Below are 24,112 nucleotides of genomic sequence, written 5' to 3'. Positions count from 1 at the left end.
GAGAGTGGTAGGTAAAGTCCAAAACAAAACACCAGATAAGATTTATCAAAATGCCAAATACCATATGACACGTACCCCCTACTTTTACCAAATTGTCCTTCTGGAGTCCTCGGTTGTATCTATAAAACTGACCTAAGCTATTCGCTAGTATGTGTGCAAACTCGCCATAAGCTAATTACTATAGAGTGTTCTAGGGCATTTCTAATTACCAATTAGGTATTTGTTTCCATTGAGAGAGAGAGAGAGAGAGAGAGAGAGAGAATGGTGAACTCATCAAATGCATCTGAAGGCCAAAAGATGAACGAAGGAGGCAAGATTATCAATAACCCTAAATTTTGATAATTTTTGTAATTATTTATTACTTAATTTCGAGCTTTGATATCGTTAATCGAGAGATTTCTCTTTAATGTATTTTCCTATGTAAATCATGATGAAGCATCTTGATCTTTGCTTTTCATATTGTCTTAATTAAGGAAATGATTGAATATACATATATTGATGTGTTTGTTTATTAGAAAATCAGAGGGAACATTTTTTCATTTCTTAAGCCCATGGTATTTTTCATTTGATTTCTTTGCTTGTGCATGTTTTTCAAAAGCCCACAAATTGATAGGATGGACAGCCATGAGTTAGGGCACAATCTACATGCCTACAAATTAATTTGAAAATGGTACAGTAAGTTTGACACACCCAATTTGTCTTATGGCACTCCAAAATTGAGGATTTGTATAATTCTTATACATAGTGAGAGCGGGTGTGCCAAAAGTTAATATGAGAGTGTAAAATTGAAAGGAAAATAAGATATGTAGTTTTTTTAGGGCCCGTTTGATAACCATTTCAATGTTAGTTTGTAGTTTATATTTTTTGTGCAGAGTATAGAGTAAAAATAGGGAGCATGAAAGTGAGAATGAGAGTGAAGATGAGATTGAGAGAGAAGATGAGAGCGGAGGAGGGAGGAAGAAGTAACAAAAATGAAAACAAAACTAAAAACGGAAATCTATTTGAAATTGTTTTCACTTTTACTACTCTTCCCCCATCCCAAGGCCCTCCATTCGGTATGCAAAATCAGTACGTAAACTCTATGGCCCAGTTTGAAACTTCTGGTTTTAGGGATTGAACCGCTAACGAGTATCTCAAATATCTCAAAGCTGTTGCAAGCAATCAATCAAAGCGAGCTTTCATTTTAGCGTGTATTTGAAAGAGTTGAAAAGCCTTTATATAGAAAGTGTTGAAAAAGGCAGGAACGTGAGTCTGGTAACTCTTTACTACTACATCTTTTTTTACACACAATCGGACAGCCGAGCTCCCAACTTGGACTCTCTTTCAAAGCAATCGCATTCTCTGTGAAAAGAATGGGGGTTGGTAAGGACAACTTACGTGGAGTAGATTATCATTGCTCCATCGAATAAAGACAATCCTCACGGTAAGACTTTGATAAGAGCACTGACGGTCACTTAGATAATAATGATTTTGATTAGCGGTTGGAAGCACAACGGAATCTAAATAGACCAATGCGTGCTGTCACACCTACCTATACAAGATGGAAGAGTACGCTCGATCTATCACAGAGTATGTAATGGATAGAGATCAATAGATCTAGTCGCTCGCCCTAGGATGGTCCAAGCCCCATAAAATAGCATACTTCAGGTGTCCCCTTATAATAAATAAGACTGAAAATGAAATGGATTTAGTTCGTAGTGATCTAATGCTGGGGTTAGGGGAGGAGAGTGTGCGACCGCAAAGTGATAGGTTGATGATTATTTTCGATCGGTAATTCGATAGTAGTCCCTTTCTTTTTGAGTGGAGAGGATTATTGCCCGAGCTGGAGCTTTTAGTAGTATGTGGGAGCGCCCTTTCTTTCTTTCACAAAATTCCGACTAAAGATTATGGTATTAGTAGAGTGCTACATCGTCGAGATGACTTCGCTTGCCAGTAGACGGTTCCCTTTATGTCAGGATGCTTGACAAAGACAAATGAATACAATGTACGAAATTCCCTTGGATCAGCCAGAGATTCTTATCATCTCTCTCAATCTCATCTTCACTCTCATTTTCCTCTATATTCTACCATAAAAAATAAAAAATAAAAAACTAAAATTGAATTGGTTATGAAACGAGCCCTTAATGAATAGTACTATTTTTCTCTTTATACCATACCCCCCAAAAAAAATTTATTATTATTTTATAATTTTCCCTTATTTTATTTTTCCAATACTGGTTTATGAAGAAGTATATATACTATGTGATTTGTTGTACTTGATACATTGTATGTAGCCTTACTGTAACTACATTAGTACACATTAGCCGTTTATATGCAAACGAATATAACAGTCCATACATAGAAGGCACAAAAAGATGGAAATATTTTTTAGGTAATTATCTATCACATAACACCACATATTTTCATGTCAATAGTGTAAACCGTCCATATGCCTTGGACGACCCAAGATTATATGAAGTAAGCAAAAGACTCAACTATTTTTTCCTTTTTCATTATTCCATCACTTGTTATACTTGTTACATTGTATGTATAACGTGCCATGCATGGAAGAGAATTTTGATTTTTAAGGTAATTATTTATCACATTTTTTTTCCTGCCAATTGTGTAAATTGTCCATAGTCTTTGAACCAACCTAACATGATGTGGCTAATGAAAACGTATAGACCTACATTTTTCTTGTATAAAAGGTATAGCACTACCTTCTCTAACACACACATTAGAAACTTTTCTATCACTTTCCTTCACTTTTCTAAGTTTTTTTCTTGAGCAAATTGAAGTCAATATATAGCTCTTGTAAGAAAATGAAGGATGATGATGATGATGATCTTATTGACTATGATTTTTGTACTTGCTGAACTCCAGTGTGCAGTGGCGTATCATCTCCCAACCGAGCTCAATCAACTCAACAAGCTATACCGCAGCCAATAGAAGCTCAAATTGTAGTTGGTCGCTTTGACCTAAATTCATTGCCTGAGGAACGAGATGACCAACTAATGGTGGTGGCTTTTTCTCAAGATCAACCACCATCCACAACGGATCAAGATCAACCACCACCTGCGACTGATGAACGTCAACCACCAACCGTGGTTGATCAACATCAGCCACCAGTTGTGGCAGATCAAGATCAACCAAGACCGAAACGCCATCGGGGAAGATTTAGAAACTCTGGTTCAAGACCAATCGAGGTTGAATGGCCTGACTGGTTGCCTTCTACGTGGAAGTTCATTGCCACAAAACGCAAACGTGGTAGGACTCAGAATATGATTGACAAGGTAATGAAACAAGTACTAGTACTCTTCTGATATTTTATAATCAATATATGTAATTGCTTTCATAAATGGACCAAAACTAACATTGGTCATGCCTTAACTTCTCTTGCAGCTGTATATAAGCCCGGAAGGACACCAGTTTCGGTCTAAGAAGCAAGTTATCGATTGGATTAGAAGAAGTCATGTTGAAAATGATAACTTGTAATCAGAGGGTGTATAGCTTAGAAACAGACTATTTTCAGATTAATGCAGTGTTCATCTCTTGATCTGAGTTAACTCCTTATGTTGGGATGTAATTGTTTTCTTTTGTTGGTGCTCCCTTTCTAGCTTTTACTCACTGATCTTGTACCCTTGTATATTTTGTTGTTGAAATTGTACCCTTGTATCTTAGATTTTCTCTTTCACTTACATAACAAGGCTTTTCAATTTCTTTCCAGCAAACTTAAATCTCAAGGCCAACTTCTGTGATTCTCACAGAAAAAATAAATATTTTAAATATGAATTCGAAGTGTGTGGCTATTAATACGGCTGAAGAAAGCTTCTCACCTGTCTTAATATACTTTGTGCTTGTGAGCAAAGTATCACAATTATTTTTCTATTTGCCAGAATTTTTACACTGAGTACATATGGTCATGCAAGTGAGTGATACGGTGATGTGGATGGTGAGTGGTGCGCTTAGATCTAGACTTCTTCAAAGCAATTGTGGCTGAAGAAAGAACAAATCACGGCCATAGGTTCTAACGAGACCTTCTGGGTGTTAATCATAACAAAAACAAATTGGGCAAATAAATTAGGAGGCTCTCACATAGTTATGGTGGTCAAAATGGTGCTCCAAGAATCATGCTAGAGAAACAAGAACTTGGGGGAATATCTAATTGAGCTGATAAAATTGGATGATGCACATGATCTTCGAAGAACAAAGATTGGTGATATCACTACTTGAAAGGCCTAAGAAAAATACATGAAAATTTTCAAGGAATGCTTTGGCGCAGCATGTTGGGTAGGTTTGTTTTTGAGTTGAGAGTTGTGTCTTTGTGAATGAAGTTTTCTCTATTTATAGGGAATGGTTGCCGCCCTAGTCCTTTGAAGAAAGAACCCCACTTCACGAGGAAAAACCCATGTGACTTGAAGACTGGGTCCAATGAGAATGACTGGTGGATGTCTAGGGAAGTGGAATAGACACAGAGAGACATGCCTAGGGCAGTCGAATAGACACACATAGGCATGCGTAATGATAAGAATAACAAAAAAAGCTCCTCCTGCAGCCTTCGTTTCTTCATCAAAATTATTTTTATAATAAAAAACTAATGGATTGTCACAATCGCACAACAAATATATAATGTAAGAGCCTTGTCAGTCGATTGACCAAAAAGAAAAATTAATTTGTCAGTCCAAAAAAAAAAAAGAAAAAAAACCAAGAGCCCTGCTTTTCAATTTTAGCTATTAATCTCGGTTAAAGAGAAGATGGGCAGAAAATTTTTCGTCGGTGGCAACTGGAAATGCTTATGTCTCTGTTATTTTATGATTCCTACTGTTGGATTTGATTCTGTGATTAAGCTGTGATTTTTGGTTTTTTTTTTTTTTTTTCCTTTTGTTGCAAAATGGAACAACTGCAGAGGTTAAGAAGATTGTCACCACTTTGAATGAAGCTGAAGTCCCTTCAGAAGATATTGTGGGTAAGTTTTAGACTTTAATCTGTTCTTGTAATCATTTACATTTCTTCACATAAAGTAATACATTTCTTCACATAAAGTAATTGTACTTTCTTAACAAGGGATAGCTTTTTTAGTTGTATATATTGTTGTTTTTTAAGCTCATGGTGTTGTGCAAGTATTTCAATGTTTGATTTAGTTGTGCTTTCCTTTTATTGCAGAGGTTGTTGAGAGCCCTCCATTTGTGTTTCTTGCTTTTGTGAAAAGTTTTTTGCGGTCTGATTTCCATGTGGTTGAATACATCTTACAAATGAGTCCAATGAGGTAACAAGTGATCAAATTTTATCTTTAGTTCTTCACTTTCTGTGGTTGAATACATCTTTACACAATCAATTATCGTTCTTGCGGTTCTCTTTGTCCACGCAGTGTGTTGGTGACAAGGTTGCTTATGCACTTTCTCAAGGCTTAAAAGTTATTGCTTGTGTTGGGGAGACTCTTTCGCAACGAGAATTAGGATAGACAGTGGCTGTTGTTGCTGCACAAACAAAAGCAATCGCAGGTACTTGTTTGACACTGACAAAGCAAGATTCTCATATGTTCTTTGTTTTAGTAGTAGTTTTTTTATTTTTTGGCGATGTGCCCAGGCATTCCTTTTGTGATGATTTGGTTCTAGGATCTCTAGTTTATACTTCTGTCTGGGTTTAAAGTTTGCAGGATTTAGATTGTCTGAATTTTCCTTTTACGCTTTTTCCTGATTGGTATGTGTACTAGCTGACTAACCCTTTCTTTTCTTTCAGAGTGAGTATCAAGCTGGGAGAACATTGTTTTGGCTTATGAACCAATTTGGGCAATTGGAACTCGGAAGGTTGCAAGCCCTGCTCAGACTCAGGAAGTAAGTGTGGGATGGGTGAAGCATTGTTATGTCTTATATGGTTTCTTGTTTCAATGAAAGTTATCCTTATTTGTTCTTGCGAGTAAGCTGTGGCCTGGGTCTTGTGCAGTTATTTTTTTCGGAATAGTTACGATACTTATAGGAAAGTGAATTCGAACTTGGGACTTCCTATTTAGAAGACATGTGTCTCTTGTGCTTAAATTTGAAATTTATAGTAAAGGTATATGCACAGAGCAATCTTACAATTGAGAAAGTTACCGTTATAATATTGCCTCCTTTTCTAAGCTCAGTTAAATAATTATTTCATGAGCCTTGCATTCTTCTATAAAGTGATAAATGGTCTTTTTTCTTTCTACCTTGTCTTAGTTACCTGTCTGGTTTCCCTTCAACTTCGGTCACTGATTCTTTTATGCTCATTTATCTTTGATTAGCCGGAGTTCATCGACATTATCAAGTCAGCTAGAGTAGTGAAGAAGAATGTCCGCTTGGAAACAAAGTTGGATTTAATATGCAACATTTATATATATACTTCTTTGAGCTATGAGAAGTGATTGGAATAGTCATCGCCAGAACGCGGATGACATTCAACGATTGATGTAGTAGAAACTGCACTTGCATATTAATAGTTGACGGTCATCCACGCCCAGGTTCGTGGGCAACTATAATTAGCATATTTCTTCATTTAGAAGTAGCTTGTTGAGCCATAATGTAATAATATACTGTTGCCAGTATGCCACCCAAAAGAAAATTAAAAAAAATATAGGCTACCATACAAAATATTAATATTAAAGGGTCTGATGCTCGACAATCAAACCCTACTCTCATCATTTTCAAGATCATCTTTGACCAACATAATATTCCTTCTGCGGGTGAGATTTCTATTTTTTGGGTTAGATAAAACTTTTCATGACTCTTCTTTTATGCCTTTTGTAACATCCCAATCCACATTGACCAATGAAAGGAGGATGATGTGTCTTTTATTCCAAAGTAATTAAAATAGAGTGGCTCAAAATTGAAAGGAAATCGTGCAATAAAGGAAAATTCTAATTAAATGTCAATTATGGTATTAGGAAAGAAGGAAGGCATATTATTGAGATTTTCTAATTGATTGAGGAAGTTTGAAGCAATTATTAGTCGGTCAAAATTTGTATTTAATTTAATGTTTTATTTTATATTTTGAAGAATAAGTTATTTATTAGGATATTATTTTCCTAATATGATTTTAGCTATGATTTTTATTGTTTTCTTGTTAGCTAAGTTTATGAATATTTTAGAACCTAGGGTTTCCTACTGTTTTGGGATTTCTTTATTTTTTATTTAAGGCAACTCATGGTGTTGTATTTAGTGGTTTATCATCTTATTTTCAATCAATATTTTTGACGTTTACTTAATTTTTCTGGTGGATTCCAGTTTATTAGTGGATTCCGATATTGTTACTTGTAGGGTTGTCGTTCAATCTTTATATCCCTTATATATAGCTGCGTGAATCCAGACGGAGCCTTTTTGTTAAATCTTTAATAGTTTTCAATAAATAAACACAATATAATATAAGTTACAAAAGTAGAGAATGCACACATGATTGGGCAGACCAATGTGCTATATGTAGGTCCAATCACACTGCCCCAATTATCAAACAAAGCAGAGAACAAATCACTAAGCAGAGAAGACTACAATTACTCATTTTAAGCCCAAAAAAATTGTCGACAATTGCACTTGGATTGGAAATAATGAGTGTAGTTCAATTAGGAAGTGGTGTAGGCCAACGTTTGAGAGAAAGCGGGAAGGCATTTGCCTTTGCCCAAGGATGGAACTCACTATCTGTTCTCTGTCTCGTGAACCAAGTTCTTGTACGAAAGTTGCATGCTACAATATCTTCATCCAAATCTAAGTACAAAATATCCTCGTCGTTTGGGTCAAAAGCCCGCACACTAGCTAACCACCACCATCCTCCCGTTGCCGGCCATTTAGCAATGTCTGGATTTTCCGCAACTATTTCGTCCAGGACAAGCTTTTTTATCAAACACCATTTCATCAATCTGCCTGCAATTCCATCCGCCTTCTGATCATCTTCTTCGACTTCTTTCAACTCCCAAACACACACAATGCCTCTTTTGTAGGGATCCTCCATATCGTAATGGCACATCCGCAGACGCCCCTGGCACACACCTAGGCACTGAACATATTCAATGTTGTATTCGGGCTTATGGAATTGAACGAAACGACATGATTCGTTGTTGACGACAATGTCACCAGTAGTATTAGCACCGGTTGAAATACTGCTGTTTATGTTGTTGAACGGATCCACCCCAATAAGAAGGCCTTCAGAAAACATCCAGTACAACATTCCATTGTAAGCAACGCCTGGAGTACAAGCATAAGGAAGAAAACTAAATTCTCCGGAGCTCGATATAACTGACTATCTCCACTCACCAGTCTCAGATCAGAAGAGTAGATTTCCACTGTGAACTCCAAGTAATTCTCTTGAACTGCAGTAATTCGCACGACCCTGTACCTATACTCAGCATTAAGCTTGATGTTATCAGAACTTGTTCGATTACCGACGAGTTCCTCATGGTTGTAGTAGGGATGGTCGCACATGAATCCCGTTCCCGTTCCCGTTATTGCTGATCCACTATGAACTTGAGGAGTGGTAGAAAGAGCAACCATTGCCTGGTGTATGGATTGCAGATGTAGTAATATTCTTCCCAAGTGGTTGAGCACAAGATTAAGTCATTATATGTCCCTAAAATGCGTGGCTTTGTAAGTGTGGTCTGATCAAAACAAGGAAGGAAACTGAGAGATAAATTGCGTGATATGCACTTGGCAGGAAGTGCAACCATGACAAAATAATCCCAAATCAAATACCATCCTTGTTTCAGATTATTGAAATAGAATAATATCGCATCCATATCAGCGTCTCTTTCAACCAATACATCATCAGTTGCGCATTTTTGCAGAGATACAAAGCGGAGGACAAAGTAAGGATTTGAGATTAGAGCAAACCAACGTCTGGACACACACTTGCACTGAAAAACGATTTTAAGGATTTCAACCAACAGATGCTGAGGAAGATCATCAATATTCATCTTTAGTTTACTATTGCTTCCTCTGGTTGCAAATTCGTGATCGCAGTGGAAACGTGTTGGAGACAACAAAAAAAATTCAAGACTTAGAGCTCGTTTGGGATTGGGAGTGATTCAAAGGAGAGTAAGTCAAGACTTAAATAGTAGAATCCGATAGGAAATTAGAAGGGGAAACAAAAAATTTGAAGAGGAAACTACTTATTAGGTCACAATGAATATAGCGAAAAACAGTTGTTTGCTTGTGATCCACGGCTTTGACTTTTAAACCCCAAAAAAGGCAAGGTTTGACTAAATAGACCATGAATCCCAACCCAAGAAAACATATAATGGGCTGGCCCGTATTGTACAAAATCAGAATATTATGGCCTGTGCTGATACTGGATAGGCTCAACCCGACCCGATTCATAAGTGCACGATGGTTTTTCTACAAATATAAAAAATAAAATAAAAAGCAAGAGCCTTGATTTTCAATTTGAGCTGTTAATCAAGTTAAAGAGAAGATGGGCAGAAAATTCTTCGTCGGTGGCAACTGGAAATGCGTATGTCTCTGTTATTTTATGATTCCTACAACGTTGATTTGTTTTGGTGGGTTTTGATCGATGTCGCGTTTGTAAAGATATTTCAATTCATATTTGATTAGTGACCGCAGACCAGCCCATTAGTCTTGGAAATTCCCAGTACTAAGTTTGTGTGAATTGTCTGAAAAACAGTGGCTTTGGAGTTGATGAGTATCAGATTGAGTTGTGATTTTTGGGTTTCTTTTGTTGCAGAATGGAACGACCGCAGAGGTGAAGAAGATTGTTACCACATTGAATGAAGCTGAAGTCCCTTCAGAAGATATTGTGGGTAAGCATTTAGACTTCAGTTTTTGCTCAACTTGTTGTTTTAGTCATTTACAGTTCTTCACATGAAGTAATTGGTACTTTCTTAACAAGGGGTAGCTTCTTTGTTTTTTAATTTTTGTAAAGCTCATAATTTTGTGCAAATATTTCAATGTTTGATTTAGTTGTGCTTTCCTTTTATTGCAGAGGTTGTTGTGAGCCCTCCATTTGTGTTTCTTGCTTTTGTTAAGAGTTTGTTGCGGTCTGATTTCCATGTTGCGGCACAGAATTGTTGGGTTCGCAAAGGTGGTGCTTTTACCGGAGAGGTTAGGTATGTTTGTATCTAATTATCAACAATCCTGTCTATTGTTAAACTGCTAGTGCTAGGCATGAAGTTTAGAGAACAAGTAATTGTTCACAAAATGACCAGTTTCTTGTTTGCTCAGTGCGGAGATGCTGGTGAATTTGGGCATTCCATGGGTCATTCTCGGTCATTCTGAAAGAAGACTTATTCTAAATGAGTCCAATGAGGTGACAAGCGATCCAGTTTGATCTTTATTTCTTCACTTTCTTTGGTTGACTATCTTGACACAATCAATTATTGTTCTTGCGGTTCTCTTTGTCCATGCAGTTTGTCGGCGACAAGGTTGCTTATGCACTTTCTCAAGGCTTGAAAGTTATTGCTTGTGTTGGGGAGACTCTTGAGCAACGAGAATCAGGATCGACAGTGGCTGTTGTTGCTGCACAAACAAAAGCAATAGCAGGTACTTCTTTGCCACTGACAAAGCAACGTGTTCATTATTTGGTACCCTATGTTCTTCGTTTTATTATATTATATTTTTTGTTTCTTTTTTGGGGGTGTGCCAAGGCATTCCTATTGTACTGATTTGGTTCTAGGATCTCTAGTTTATATTTCTGTCTGGTTTTAAAGTTTGCAGGATTTACATTGTCTTAGTTTTCCTTTTTCATTTTTTCCTGATTGGGATGTGTACCAGCTGACTAGCCCTTACTTTTCTTTCAGAAAAAGTATCGAGCTGGGAGAACATTGTTTTGGCGTATGAACCAGTTTGGGCAATTGGGACTGGGAAGGTTGCAAGCCCTGCTCAGGCTCAGGAAGTAAGTGTGGGATGGGTGAAGCATTGTTATGTCTTATTCTTATAAGTTAAATGTTTTATTGTTTCAATGAAAGTTATCTTTTGTTTGATCAGGTAATGTAAATGTAGTGGGGAACATTTTCATGACTTCTTTTACAGTTGCTCACTTTCTCATTGTGATGTCTGATAGTAGAGCTTAATTTGTATATTGTCTTCTCTGTACTTTTCAATATTTTTTTATTGGGGAATAAATGAATAATGGAAAATTTTCTACTGGGGAACAAATGAACATTTTACATTATGAGTTTACTCATGTGTGATATCATATGTAACCTTGTCTCTTCTACTCAGCTCAGTGAAACAGTTGTGTTTCATGCGTGTGGCCTTCTTCTATATTTCATTAAATTTTTGTATGAACAGTCTCATTTCTCATAAGTAGTTGTTAGTTTCCTTGTTACTATGTCAAGTTTGTTAAAGAGGTTTTATTAACAGGTCCATTTTGAGTTGAGAAAATGGCTTCATGACAATGTTGGTGCTGAAGTCGCTGCATTAACCAGAATTATTTATGGAGGTACACTTCAACTTTTAGTCATGAATACCATATGTGCCCTATATTTCTTTGATTTGGACAGAGCATAAATTTACGGACTAATCATCAAACAAAGCAAGTTATGTGCAAGTGTTAAGCCTTCATGACTTATCTTGTTATGAGTGAGAAACATAGCATGCATGTGGGGGGGGGGGTGGGGGTGGTTTGCTATTGCAGTGGCTTCTGCCAGTAGTCTGGTTGTCTAAGTTGAGTCACCCGATTAGTTGGAATCTGAAATATATTGGTCTCCAAAAAAAATGTATTTAATCCAAGCTCAAACCAGAACCAACCTTTTGTTAGTTGAGTTGCATCAACTATTGGTCCGAGATTCAATAAAGATGCACCCTTTCCGATTCCGAGTTGAGTGCTTACACTTCACTCTTTAGTTCTACATGAATATGGAATACGGAACATAATCTAGTTCCAAAATGAACATTATAATACCAATCATAGAGAGGAGAGAATCATCTTACATGATACCCTGGTTGTGTAAACTTATGTTTTAATCACATGTAATCGCCTTTAGGTTCTGTAAATGGAGCAAACTGCAGGGAATTGGCAACACAGCCAGATGTGGATGGATTTTTGGTTGGCGGAGCTTCCCTTAAGGTGATAAATGAATATTCTTCTTTCTGGCTTGTCTCAGTTATCTGTCTGGTTTCTCGTCAACTTCGGTCACTGATTCTTTTATGCTCAAATTCTTTGATTAGCCGGAGTTCATCGACATTATCAAGTCAGCTACAGTGAAGAAGAATGATTGAGGTCAGAGAATGTCCATCTAGCTTGTTGCCAAACTAGAGTTATAAACTTCTGTTGTTAATACTTGTCAAAAAAGACTTGTACTGTATTATTACTTGCCCAAAAAAACCTTGTAGTTGTGTTGCCCAGCACATTCTCGATGTAATAAGTAAGAATTCCTTGGTACTGAGTTTACTTTCAATTAAGTGGAAATATGATTGTGAATTTGATAAGTCAAGTGGGGTTTCTCTTATTTTCTCTTTTTTCTCCTTCTCATAAGTCAAGTGGTGGTTTGGTTCCTGGCTGAGGTCGAAAGAATCATATTTGATATAAATTTTAAATTCAATTCTTTCTTGTTTCACCCTCTTTTCTTTTTCTCCTTTTTCTTCAAATCTTCAACAACTTTCGTCTCTCGTTTATTTGTATTTAAAAAAATTATTTATATTTTTGCACCCTCAATTAGTGGGTGCTGAAAGTGTAGAAGGCATTCTTTTCCGGCTCTTTTGTCAGAAATTTAAAAACCCTTGTCTTCTACCTCATCGGCATGGTTGGCCACTCCATGGGGCATGGGTATTTCAGCAGAGGTATGGGAGGCATTCTACGACATCATCTATGTCATGCACATCGCATCCAAACACTTATCTTTCTGTTTCTCATTTTTGGGTTGGAAATAGCAAGTGGCAAATGGCGTTGTTCTGTTACTGCTATCCGAAGTCTAGTACCAGAGAGATCTCATCATATGCTTCCCCAAGCTATGAGAAGTGCTTGGAATAGTCGCCTGAGCATGAATGACGTTGAACGGTTAATGACACTTGCATCAACAACTGAAAATCATTCACGCTGAAGTGTGTGTCGGCAACTATACCTAGCATATTTCTTGATTTGTATATAGCTTGTTGAGCCATATATGCATATAAATATACTGTTGCCAGTATGCCACCCAAAAGAAAATTAAAAAAGTATAGGCTGCCATACAGAGTATTAAAGTAAGGGTCTGATGCTCGACAATCATACTCTACTTTCAATTTCAAGATTATCTTTGACCAACACAATATTCCTACATCTCCAGGTGAGATTCCCTTTTTTCTTTTTTTTCTTTTTTTGGGTTAGATAAAACTTTTTATGCCTTATTTTTTATTTTAAAAAACATCCCCTTTCCAGATTGAAATCTAGTCTAGAGTCTACACTGAACTTTTTGGGTAAAAAATTTAATAGTTTTCTATAAATAAACACAATATAACATAAGTGACAAAAGTAGAGCATGCAAGCATGATTAGGCATGACTTACGTTAAAGCAATGTGCTATATGTTGGTCCAATCACTGGACCAATTATCAAACAAAGTAGGCGTATTAACATTTTTCTCACAACCAATGAACCATAATTTTTCATCAAAATGCACTTAAATTAAATGGATTAAAAGCTTATTTGTTTCAATTCAATCTCTGTGCTTCATGTCAATGCCATTGACCTAATTGTGCATTATGTGGGTTGACCTGAGGTCATCTCTTCTATAATTATTCATTTAGAGATAAGATCGACCAGTACACCGTTTACTACGGTCTCAAAAAGATTCGTTTCAAGCAAAACTATCAAAGGTCGTGGCTCATTGCTGGTCGCATGAATAATGACTTTTTGCAACACTGCAAAATAGCATAGACTGACTAAAATATTATGAGTTGTGATAGCAACAATCGCGTTTATGACTAAAATATTATCAGTTGTGATAGCAACAGTCGCGTCTATGAATATAATGTAATATTGTTCAATACTCTCATTAATTGCATTACACGTCAAACGTATATTGCATGCACGACTAATGTTGTCATCTAATAAAACGTCAATAACTTATTTATCTTAATTATTTGCACGAATATAGGTTGATGTATTTGCGTACTGTAATTTACATATACAATACATTATTGAAGACTTTTATGTCGTAAGTCTTATATGATTTCCCTGTTTAAATGTTGATTAGCATGCTAAAGTCAATATCTTAGCACCACCACCAACCCCTATCTGCTTAGACCAACAAAAGGTACTAAAAGGAAAGCACATGGAATTGAAAGTGTTTGTTTGTGCCACTAGTTTGGTAGATCCCCATGTAGCAACTTTTTTGTTGGCTAATCACTAAGGCTGTGCCCTAGGTGTAAGCAAAATATATCACTAAGCTCAGATTAGTCCCTTTTTGCTTATTTGTTTTAACAACCAAGCAACAAAGGAAAAGCCCCGCAGTCCTTTTTCCACAAAACTCTCCCGAGCATAAAAAGTCACCGAGCAATTTGTAAAATGTTTAGATAACTTGCAGTAACTTTCGACACAGTCAACATAGTTACCTCCTTTTTTTGGTTAACTAGTAATTACATAACTGTCTAAAGTACGATGAATGAATTTCTAACACATACACAATTAAGATGTTATGAGATTTTGAACTTGAGACTTTTAGTTTGCAAATCAATACTCTTTTTCACTTAACCTGACTTCATTGACCATAATCTTGTAACTTATGATGTTCTTAGAAGAAGAAAAATTTTAAACTATTATTAGTGATGGCAAGTTGGAAACTATAATAAGACAAGGATTTAGAATTAAAAAAGAAAGGGGCTAGTGGGTAACACCTTTTTGTGAAGCATGATCGTATTTAGTTTAGCTAATGGTGGGTACTTGGTTAATTGGGTAACGAGAGATTATGCACCCAATTGAAGCATAAATAATAGTTTAATTAGCTCATACACCAAAAACTAAGGCACACTTTTTTTATTATTAAGAACTAAGGCACACTTTAGATCCTCCTTGAACAAATACAATTTCATATACATGCCCACTAAAAATAATGCTATAAGAATGTACGGAATCTGACCCTTGAACCCGTCAATCTCGTTTACGAGTCTACAAAATTGGCACCAACTTTGACAACTTCACATTCTTAACATTATTATGTTGCATTATGATAATAGTGAAGAGTACCTCTTGGGTGTAACGCATCGTTCACCGTGTCTTGATTAACGACTTTTTATCATACACATGTCATGATGAAGATTATTTAGATTATTTTTATAAAAGATCAATTAAATTAGAGATAATTTATAAATTCATATGTGTCTGCTTTAGTAAGAATTAAGATCACCATGATGAATTGTCTATTTAATTAAAAGATTGTCTGATCTTCAATTTGATTGATTTCTTTTTTCAAATATGATCGTTAAACGATGATTTAGAGAATGAATCACTCTGACTATAGCATGTATATAATGAATATTCGTTAATCACACTAGAATGAACAAACATATGCAACCAAGTGGTGCAATGGAAGATGAGTGCACCTAAGCATTTTGCTTATTATATAATGTATCGCTTTCATTCATCTCTATTAATTTAGGGTGCTTACTTTAACACACTCACTTTATAGAACTCTTTTTTTTTACCTCCAAATAATTTTCATAACTTAATACTTTTCCAAGCTCGGATATGCTTTCTTATTACTCTTCTAATTTGGTACGCAAAACCTAAATTTAGTTTTTTTTTTTTTTTTTAATACCAAAAAAGGCCTAAATTTGTGGACACCGTTTCAGACACGGGTGGCTCGGCTGTCAAGGCTTATATACGGCTGGCTCCCTCCCTCCCGCCAGCCGGCTTCTGGGCCATACTCCACTGTCGCGGTGTTATGTTTGCCACTTGGCAAACATGCCTCCGGGTGGGTCCCAATTCAAGACTTTTTTGTGCGAAATCCGAAAGATGTGGTGGGACGATCACAGCTAAAGATTTGCTGGGCATGAAGCATGTGAATGCGATAAAAGCAAAATCATGATGACAAGTGTGAAAAAAGTATGCATAACCAACGGTTGTGATTTGATCAGAGAAATCGTGACTTCAAATCGGGATTATGATTACGTTTACTACAAATAGAATGACGCCATATTTGGCCATGGAAAAGTACAATTTTGGAGCAACCTAAAATTGCAAAATTGGTTTGGCACGTGTCTCTGCCTCACGGGATGTTTGGTCACCAAGTCGGGAAGAGAAAAAGGAGGGCAAGGGCTCTTCCGACCTCAATTTTGGCAGTTTTTGCCACCAACTTGGAATTTCTTGCTTTCTAATGACAGCAATGTCAGCGGCCATCCATGCCACTAGTCATCCATGTACACATGCTAAATTGTTCTAATAACTCGTTATCAATAAGTCATCGGACTGACTACGTGACGAGAAAGATATACACACAATTTTTTTGGTCAGTAGGTCGAATTGTTATTTATAATATGTGAGGTTATATTCTTAATAAATATCATTTCTAATTGGCTCACTTTTGTATTTTATACGTTCTTAAAACTTGTCCGCAAAATTGTGCAGTGTGAAAACATGCTCATACTTAATTAGCCTTATGTAGGTTGGCTAATGTGTACGCATCAAACACATATGGATGCCTTACTAAAGGGTTTTTTGTTATGAATGGACAAGAGGAATGCTCGCCAGAGTCGCCTTCAAAGATTTTCACGTGGGTGAAGAAAAACCAATAAAGCTTAGAATACAACAACATTTTTCCCCCCTACCTCATAGTACGTAAGTACATATATGGTTGGGAGCTGCATGCCTCTGGTGCCATAAAATTTCAGATTTGAATTAGCAAAAGAAAAAAAAAAGAAAAAACCATGGAGTCACGCAATTATGATGATCTCCAGCACTTTACAGCCAAGTTATGTACTGTTTGCTTGATTGGATCACATTGTCATATGTGATTATTTCCAATCAAAGTTGGTTCTGTTTTGTGTCTCGTGTGGTTTTTGTTTTTCGTGTTTTGGTAAGCGAGGTAGATGTTTTTTAACTTTTGACCATGCATGGTGTGTCTCACACTTATCACGAGATCCAATGAGTGAGGGCAATGTTCACAAGAGAACCTTCCACAATTAGCAAAGAGCATCCACTTTTTCCTGGTTAGATTAGATGGGGTTATTAGAACCACAAGGCTGATGATTAGAAAACCATGTACATGTGGGAGAGAGAGGGAGAGAGAGAGAGAGAGATTATGAGAAGGTTACATGATTCCAAGAACCAACGTATGGCATGGGCTCATACTTTAAAAAGTTGTGGCATAGGATTTACGGTGATTTCCTCATCATGTGTTAAATTAATCACTAACCAATTATTATAAGAAAAACTTTGTTCAGATTATCAGAGTTACTATTTCACTCTATAGAAGTAATCATATATTCTTTTAGGACAAAACTTCCCTCCTTACTTCCTATTGTGATTTTAACACAAAGTGACATGTGTCATTTCTTATTTTTGACCAAAACAGAAAGAAAAAAAAAATCCCATTTTTTTCCCCCCTTGGTAACATGATCCTGTATTGAAAAAACCTTCATGAAGAAACTATGTCTCCAATTGTTCTATGTGGCAACTTTGGTTGTAAATGGATTATTAAAGTTAGAGTTGGAAAGGAGCCACAAAGACTTAAAGTTTTCACTAAGGAAGGAAATTTTATTTTATTTTAAAATGGTTGAGAAAAATCAAAGTGAAAAAAAAATAATAATAATAATAACATTGGGAATTTTGTTTTTGTAAAAAACTAGGGGTTCAGTCAAAGTGAAAAAATTGTTTAAACAACTAAAAAATAGATGACATATGTCACTTTGTGATTGGGCCACAATAGAAGGTAACGAGGAATTTCTCTTTATAAGTAAGCAGAGAAGTATTATTCTTCTTTTTAAATGTAAATTTGGAAGATAATTTGAAAAATCTATGTTTTTTATATATATATAAATAAAAAAAAGATTCTTGCAAATTTTCCATGCAATGACTTTAAAATGTTCCCTTGGAGTCATTCCTTAATTTAAGTTAGTTACTAACTAACTATTGTTAGAAAAACGTTATATCCATGGACATTTCAGTATAGAAAAAGCAACTGTAATCACCACTGTTAATGGATGGAGACCAAACATAATTAAATAAACATAAACCCACTTGTATATTGATTTAACAAGTAATGGTATGTGTTGCCCACTTGAACTAAGTAATAAGAAGTTTTTAATTCATGATTCAGAATAGCACATGTTTACATACATACTAATCTTTCAACGTTAATTAATGTGATAGTGTTTCATTTATTTTCAATACGAAATCTTATTTATTACGCAGTATCAGTTGATGTGTAAGATGTAATAAGGTAATCTTCTAATGATTGTGTATTTTTACGGGATAAGTTATCCATTAATTCCTACGTCGGCTGGATTGAATCTAAATTAGAGAAAGAGAAGTAAACAAAAACTTGAATGGCTAAATGTAATTGCAGAGTCCCAAAGCTGCTAAAAAGCCTAAAGCTAGCCAAGCCATCACTCATCTCATGCATAGAAGATTGGGCTCTTTGGAAACCAAATCAAACGGCTAAGAAAGATAGCAGAGAGTGACAAGGCTTATCTGCTGTCTGACTTCACCGAATGAATGTAGAGCGAGAGAGAGAGAGAGAGAACAAAACCAAAAAACAGAGAGAGATTAGTACAAAACGTTGAGCTGAAGAGCGGGACCTGCCCGCCATTAATGCAGTACTGCCCACCTTCCTTCTCAGCCAACCCTCCATCTATTTTACGCATCAAACTCAAACGAAAAAAGCTTAGTCAACTTGCTCTCCGCTGGGAAAGCTCTTTGTTTGAGCATCGTGGCCATTAGACCAACGCTAAAAGCATACCTCACTCTTTCTTTGTCTCTCTGTGATTAGATTTTAGTTTTGGAACAAAAGAGGTTGGTTTTCGGATTTCCTTTATGTTTGAGTTCATGGGTGTGTGTTTATTTTCTGTTTAGATTTAGAAAGCAAGTTTTTTTTTTCGTTTAAAGAAAACTAATTTTAAGTTGCAGTTAAAAAAACCTATCAAATTTGGGAAGTTTTATCTTTTGTGGATGATACCCAACTTCTTTTTTGTTTGGTTTCCATTGAAAAGTTTCTGCTTTTACTCTAGATCTGTCTGGTTTCACTGTTCAATTTTGAAGTTCATTTCAAGTGTAGTCAGCTGATGCAATCTCTGATCTGCAGGCAGAGAATTCAGAAAAGGCGGTTGGTTTTCTAGGTTGGTGTTCATGGGGGTCTGCTTAAGCGCCCGAATCAAAGCTGAGAGCCCTTGTAATACAGGTATATAGACTTCACGGCTTCTAATTATAACCCATGTGGCTGTACTTTTTTGTTTGTGTAGCTCTAACCATTAGTGTAAGTTGATCTTAGGAAATTTTATAGTTTAAATTTTACTCTCTCTCTCTCTCTCTCTCTCTCTCTCTCTCTATCTCTCTGGTGCGAGGGCAAATTGTGGTTGAGCTGTGTGTTGGGAGTTTTGGGGTTTTATCTAATTATAGGGTGCTCAGCTGGAAGTTGTTGATTTACTGGGTGGGTGTGGTTTCCTGGGAACACTAACCTCATTTTGATTCCGACCCTGTTTTGGAAATTAGATTACCTCGAATAGTAATTATTTTCCCATGTTTACTTTGTTCTGTTTAGGTGCTAATAGATTCTCTTAAAGAGTCTCTTTGGTTTCCTTCAAATTGCAACCAAACTTTTATAAAATACAGCCAGACAAAGAGAGGGGAAGTTAGAATTCCTTTAACTTCTCACGAATTTTTTTAGCAAATATGGTGCAAAGGATTGAGTTACGCGTGAATGGGCAATCTTATTCATACCCTGGTGGTGACTCTAAATTGATTTACACTTCACATTTACATGTGCAGGTGTGAATTCAAAAATCGTCAGCACTGATGGGAATCTCAGCACAAGCAGCAAGGTCTCATCATTTTCAGCGCCTCCAACTCCTCGGAGTGAGGGAGAGATCTTGCAGTCTTCCAATTTGAAGAGCTTTAGTTTTAACGACCTCAAAATGGCCACCAGGAATTTCCGTCCTGATAGTGTGTTAGGAGAAGGTGGCTTTGGTTCAGTTTTTAAGGGGTGGATTGATGAAAATTCATTTACTGCTGCAAAGCCTGGGACTGGTATAGTTTTGGCTGTGAAACGGCTTAACCAAGAAAGTTTTCAGGGTCACAGAGAGTGGTTGGTGAGTTATTTTCTCCTGATTATTTGATGCTCATCGTCATACTTGATTCTTTGATCTTATGCTTATAAGCAGAGCTTCTTAAACAATCACTTAAGGTAGAGTTAGCGTACAACAAGCTAGGCATTGATGCTTTGAGTTTCAACAAATTATCTTATGGCCGTTGGTGCTCTTAAGTGCCTACTAGAAAATCATTTGAGTTTAGCAATTTGAAGATAAATGTTTACTCCTTTTCTGTTCAAGATTGACTTATTGTGTGCTTTTATTTGGATTTACAGGCAGAAGTGAATTATCTTGGACAATTCCATCATCCTAATCTCGTGAAACTAATTGGCTTTTGCTTGGAGGATGAACACCGGCTTTTGGTGTATGAATTCATGCCTCGAGGCAGCTTGGAAAATCATTTGTTCAGGAGTAAGTTCTTTCAGTAACAGCTCTGGGTACTTTTGAAACAAGATGGTTTGAGTTATTTATGTATTGGAAATTTAAACTGCTACTGTACCAGGAGGCTCTTATTTTCAACCTCTGTCTTGGAACCTCCGGATGAAAGTTGCCCTTGGTGCTGCAAAGGGGCTTGCTTTTCTTCATGGTTCTGAAACAAAAGTGATATACCGAGACTTCAAGACGTCAAATATCCTGCTTGATTCGGTATGTGACTACTGAAGGTGTTCAATACAATGTTATGATTACATTTTTATTCAATGGATTCTGGAGATCTTTTGACTTCACTGAGAGGTTCTCTGAGTATTTCCTTCATGTGTGATATAATTTCAGAACTACAATGCAAAACTTTCCGATTTTGGTTTGGCCAAGGATGGGCCAACAGGTGATAAAAGCCATGTCTCTACTAGGGTGATGGGGACCTATGGATATGCAGCACCAGAATATCTAGCCACAGGTATTGTAAATTTTATATTAATTTCAAGTCCAAAACTGATTGAGAATCTTTAGTTATCTGTTTTCGTCATCTTTTTCCAGTTGCTTTAGACCATTCAACTTAGAATCTTTGCCATGTTCTTTGATTCATTATTCTTCATTTCCATATGCCAAAATTGACGTCTGTATCTCTTAATGATTCCATCTTTCATTAACTGAAGGTCATCTAACTGCCAAGAGCGACATTTATAGTTTTGGAGTCGTTTTATTGGAGATGTTATCTGGCCGGAGAGCAGTTGACAAGAATCGACCATCCGGGGAACATAATCTAGTAGAGTGGGCTAAACCCTTCCTGGCAAACAAGCGTAAGATCTTTCGCATCATAGATAACCGTCTAGAAGGTCAGTATTCAATGGATGGAGCTTATAAGGCAGCTAGCCTTGCGTCACGGTGCCTATCCACAGAATCCAAGCTCAGGCCAAACATGGATGAGGTTGTAACAGCACTGGAACAACTGCAAGACAATGGAAGCGGTCAGGGCAATGCAAGCAATGGGCAGAGGATGCGCAGACGAAGTGCAGATGATGTTATCAAAGCAAAGCGTGCAGCAGCAGATGCTAACAAGGCAGCTAACAAGGCAGCTAACAAGTCAAGTAATATTGTCGCTTATCCTCGGCCCTCTGCTTCCCCTCTTTATGCTTAAGAGTGGAGTAAAAGAAAATGGCAAAAGCTGCAATATAGAAATGTTTGCCCAGTGACTGTACAGTTTATCCTGGCAAATGTTATTCAAATTTCAACCCTCTCTTTGACAAATTATTAGGTGAGCTTGTAAAATGAGCAATGCCACGATGTTGTCTTCTGAATCACCAAATTGTAACAGTAGCTTCGAAAAGTAGGGATGGAAGTGCTTTTGTATGACTAGATGTCCATTTTTCTCCTGCACAGGGTTGCATATGGTTTTATTTTTTGACCTTTTCTTTTATTATAGGTGGGTTTGTTTGGCGTCCCACCGGTGTTTGTTTGTTGTATTATGTTTGTGTTTCTTTCCCAAAGGAAGGGGAAATAAATTGATGAGCCTTTTAATATTTGTTAAATAGCAGAGAGTTGTCAAAATAAGCACAACGTCCGTTGGATAGAGAGATTATATAAATTAAAAATTACATTTTGAAAAAAAACCCCAATGCATGGTTAAATTGCTTGATTTGATGATTAACAAAACAAATTTGTGAGAAGAAAAAGAAGCAATGCATGGATTTCAAATGGACTCATCAAATCCAATGTAGTCCAAATTCTTTCTTATGCATGTACATAATTTGAATGGCCAAGAATTCTATAGTGAGGGTATTATATATAGTCAGGTGAGATTTTATCTTTAAATCGTTATATCAGGCTAACCAATTTGACCCAACGTCTATGAAATAGGGTATTACCCAAAAGTCATATGTAAGCCCTCGCTATAGAATGGCAGTCTACTACTAGCTGGTGATTTCTTGGGCTTAGTTAGGCCCAGAGACGTTCTGTCTTAGCTTTACTGATTTAGGGCATTCGGCCCTCTTAGAGCATTTCCACCAGTTGCCCCTTGCCATGGCAAGGGGAGCCCTAGGGCAGCTACTATTCACGTGAATAGTGGCTGCCCTAGCCCCCTCCAGCAAAATGTGTTTCCAGCAGTTGGGGCTTGCCATGGCAAATACTATTCATTTTTTTGTTTTTTTCACAACTTTGTTTACTTAAACAATTAATTTGGATAATATTTTCGGATAAGATTTTTGGGTTCCTACGTGTCAATACTATTCATATCGGATAAGATTTTCGGTTTCAAATTTCAGATAAATTTCAAATTTCAGATACATTTCAAAATTCAAATTTCAGATAAATTCAAAATGTCAAATTTCAGATACATTTCGAAATTCAAATTTCAGATAAATTTCAAATTTCAAATTTCAGATAAGATTTTCACCCTCTAAGATTGCGCCGCGTGTCATATCTATATGTGTACATTTTTCTATAAAACCAGAGGTTCAGCTCATACCTCCCACACCAGTTCTTCTCTACATTTCCATTTCTCAAATTTTAGATTTCATTCTCCATTCTCAATGGCAGACATGGAAGAGGTTTTGGAGAGGCAAGAGCGAGAAACTAGAGAAAGAATGCGTAGACGAGCTGCAAGCAAAAGGGCGCAGAGAGAACTAGATGAGCAACTTGGCATAGCAGTTGCTTTGTTGGAGGAAGAAAACCAGGGTCGCCGTGGTTCACGAGAAGGCCGTCGCCCAAATGTGGACAGACATAGACATTCCCGGGGTAAGAATCTTATGGAAGATTATTTTATCCCACAATCTCTGTACTCTGATGTTCATTTTCGAGGGAGATATAGAATGCAACCCCATTTGTTCAATAAAATCATGCATGATATTTGCAATTATGATGAATATTTTGTTCAAAAGAGAAATTGTGCTGGAAATTTGGGACTTCTTCCAGAGCAGAAGTTCACAGCTGTGATACGAATGTTGGCGTATGGGTCATCTGCTGATCAGGTGGATGAGATTGCTCGGATGGGGAAGTCCACTGTTTTGGAGAGCTTGGTGCGATTTTGTGATGCAGTGGAAACTCTGTACACCAGAGACTACCTCCGCAGACCTACGCCCAGGGACCTGCAAAGGCTTCTCCAAAAAGCTGAGTCTCGAGGATTTCCTGGCATGATTGGTAGCATTGACTGCATGCACTGGCAGTGGAAAAATTGTCCAACTGCTTGGCAAGGGGACTACGGAAATAGAAAAGGGCAGAAAAGTATCATCCTGGAAGCAGTTGCTGGTTTTGATACATGGGTTTGGCACGCCTTCTTCAGAGTTGCCGGATCTCAAAACGATTTGAATGTCCTAGGTCAATCCCCGGTGTTCAATGATATTTTGAGAGGTGAAGCCCCAAATATCACATATGAAATTAACAATACCATCTACCAGAACGGGTATTATCTAGCTGATGGCATCTACCCGAGGTGGACAACATTTGTGAAAACAATTCCACATCCCCGATCCCATAAGCAAAAAATTTTTGCTCGCTATCAAGAGGGGTACAGAAAAG

General features: G+C 36.9%; 2 protein-coding genes and 1 pseudogene across 2 annotated transcripts; all 3 read left to right on the top strand.

Moving 5' to 3' along the window:
• Nucleotides 1–1,511: 1,511 nt before the first annotated feature.
• Nucleotides 1,512–6,687, top strand: LOC117630154 (annotated as a pseudogene).
• A 2,614-nt stretch (nucleotides 6,688–9,301) lies between these two features.
• On the top strand, nucleotides 9,302–12,376 carry LOC117633080 (triosephosphate isomerase, cytosolic). The gene is made up of 9 exons (XM_034366757.1): nucleotides 9,302–9,435; nucleotides 9,667–9,742; nucleotides 9,925–10,048; nucleotides 10,164–10,248; nucleotides 10,349–10,481; nucleotides 10,739–10,833; nucleotides 11,304–11,382; nucleotides 11,927–12,009; nucleotides 12,111–12,376. Exons 1-9 carry the CDS (start codon nucleotides 9,397–9,399, stop codon nucleotides 12,159–12,161), a joined length of 765 nt encoding a protein of 254 aa, XP_034222648.1. The 5' UTR covers nucleotides 9,302–9,396; the 3' UTR covers nucleotides 12,162–12,376.
• Nucleotides 12,377–18,550: 6,174 nt separating this feature from the next.
• Nucleotides 18,551–22,128, top strand: LOC117633079 (probable serine/threonine-protein kinase PBL9). Its single transcript, XM_034366756.1, has 7 exons — nucleotides 18,551–18,869; nucleotides 19,159–19,254; nucleotides 19,842–20,161; nucleotides 20,437–20,572; nucleotides 20,664–20,806; nucleotides 20,933–21,056; nucleotides 21,256–22,128. Exons 2-7 carry the CDS (start codon nucleotides 19,203–19,205, stop codon nucleotides 21,735–21,737), a joined length of 1,257 nt encoding a protein of 418 aa, XP_034222647.1. The 5' UTR covers nucleotides 18,551–18,869; nucleotides 19,159–19,202; the 3' UTR covers nucleotides 21,738–22,128.
• The last annotated feature ends 1,984 nt before the right edge of the window (nucleotides 22,129–24,112 follow it).

Source organism: Prunus dulcis, chromosome 6 (assembly GCF_902201215.1).
Source record: "Prunus dulcis chromosome 6, ALMONDv2, whole genome shotgun sequence".
In the NCBI taxonomy this organism is placed as follows: domain Eukaryota; kingdom Viridiplantae; phylum Streptophyta; class Magnoliopsida; order Rosales; family Rosaceae; genus Prunus; species Prunus dulcis.
The sequence above is the reverse complement of the archived record's forward strand: the minus strand, read 5'-3'. Positions and strand labels throughout refer to the sequence as shown.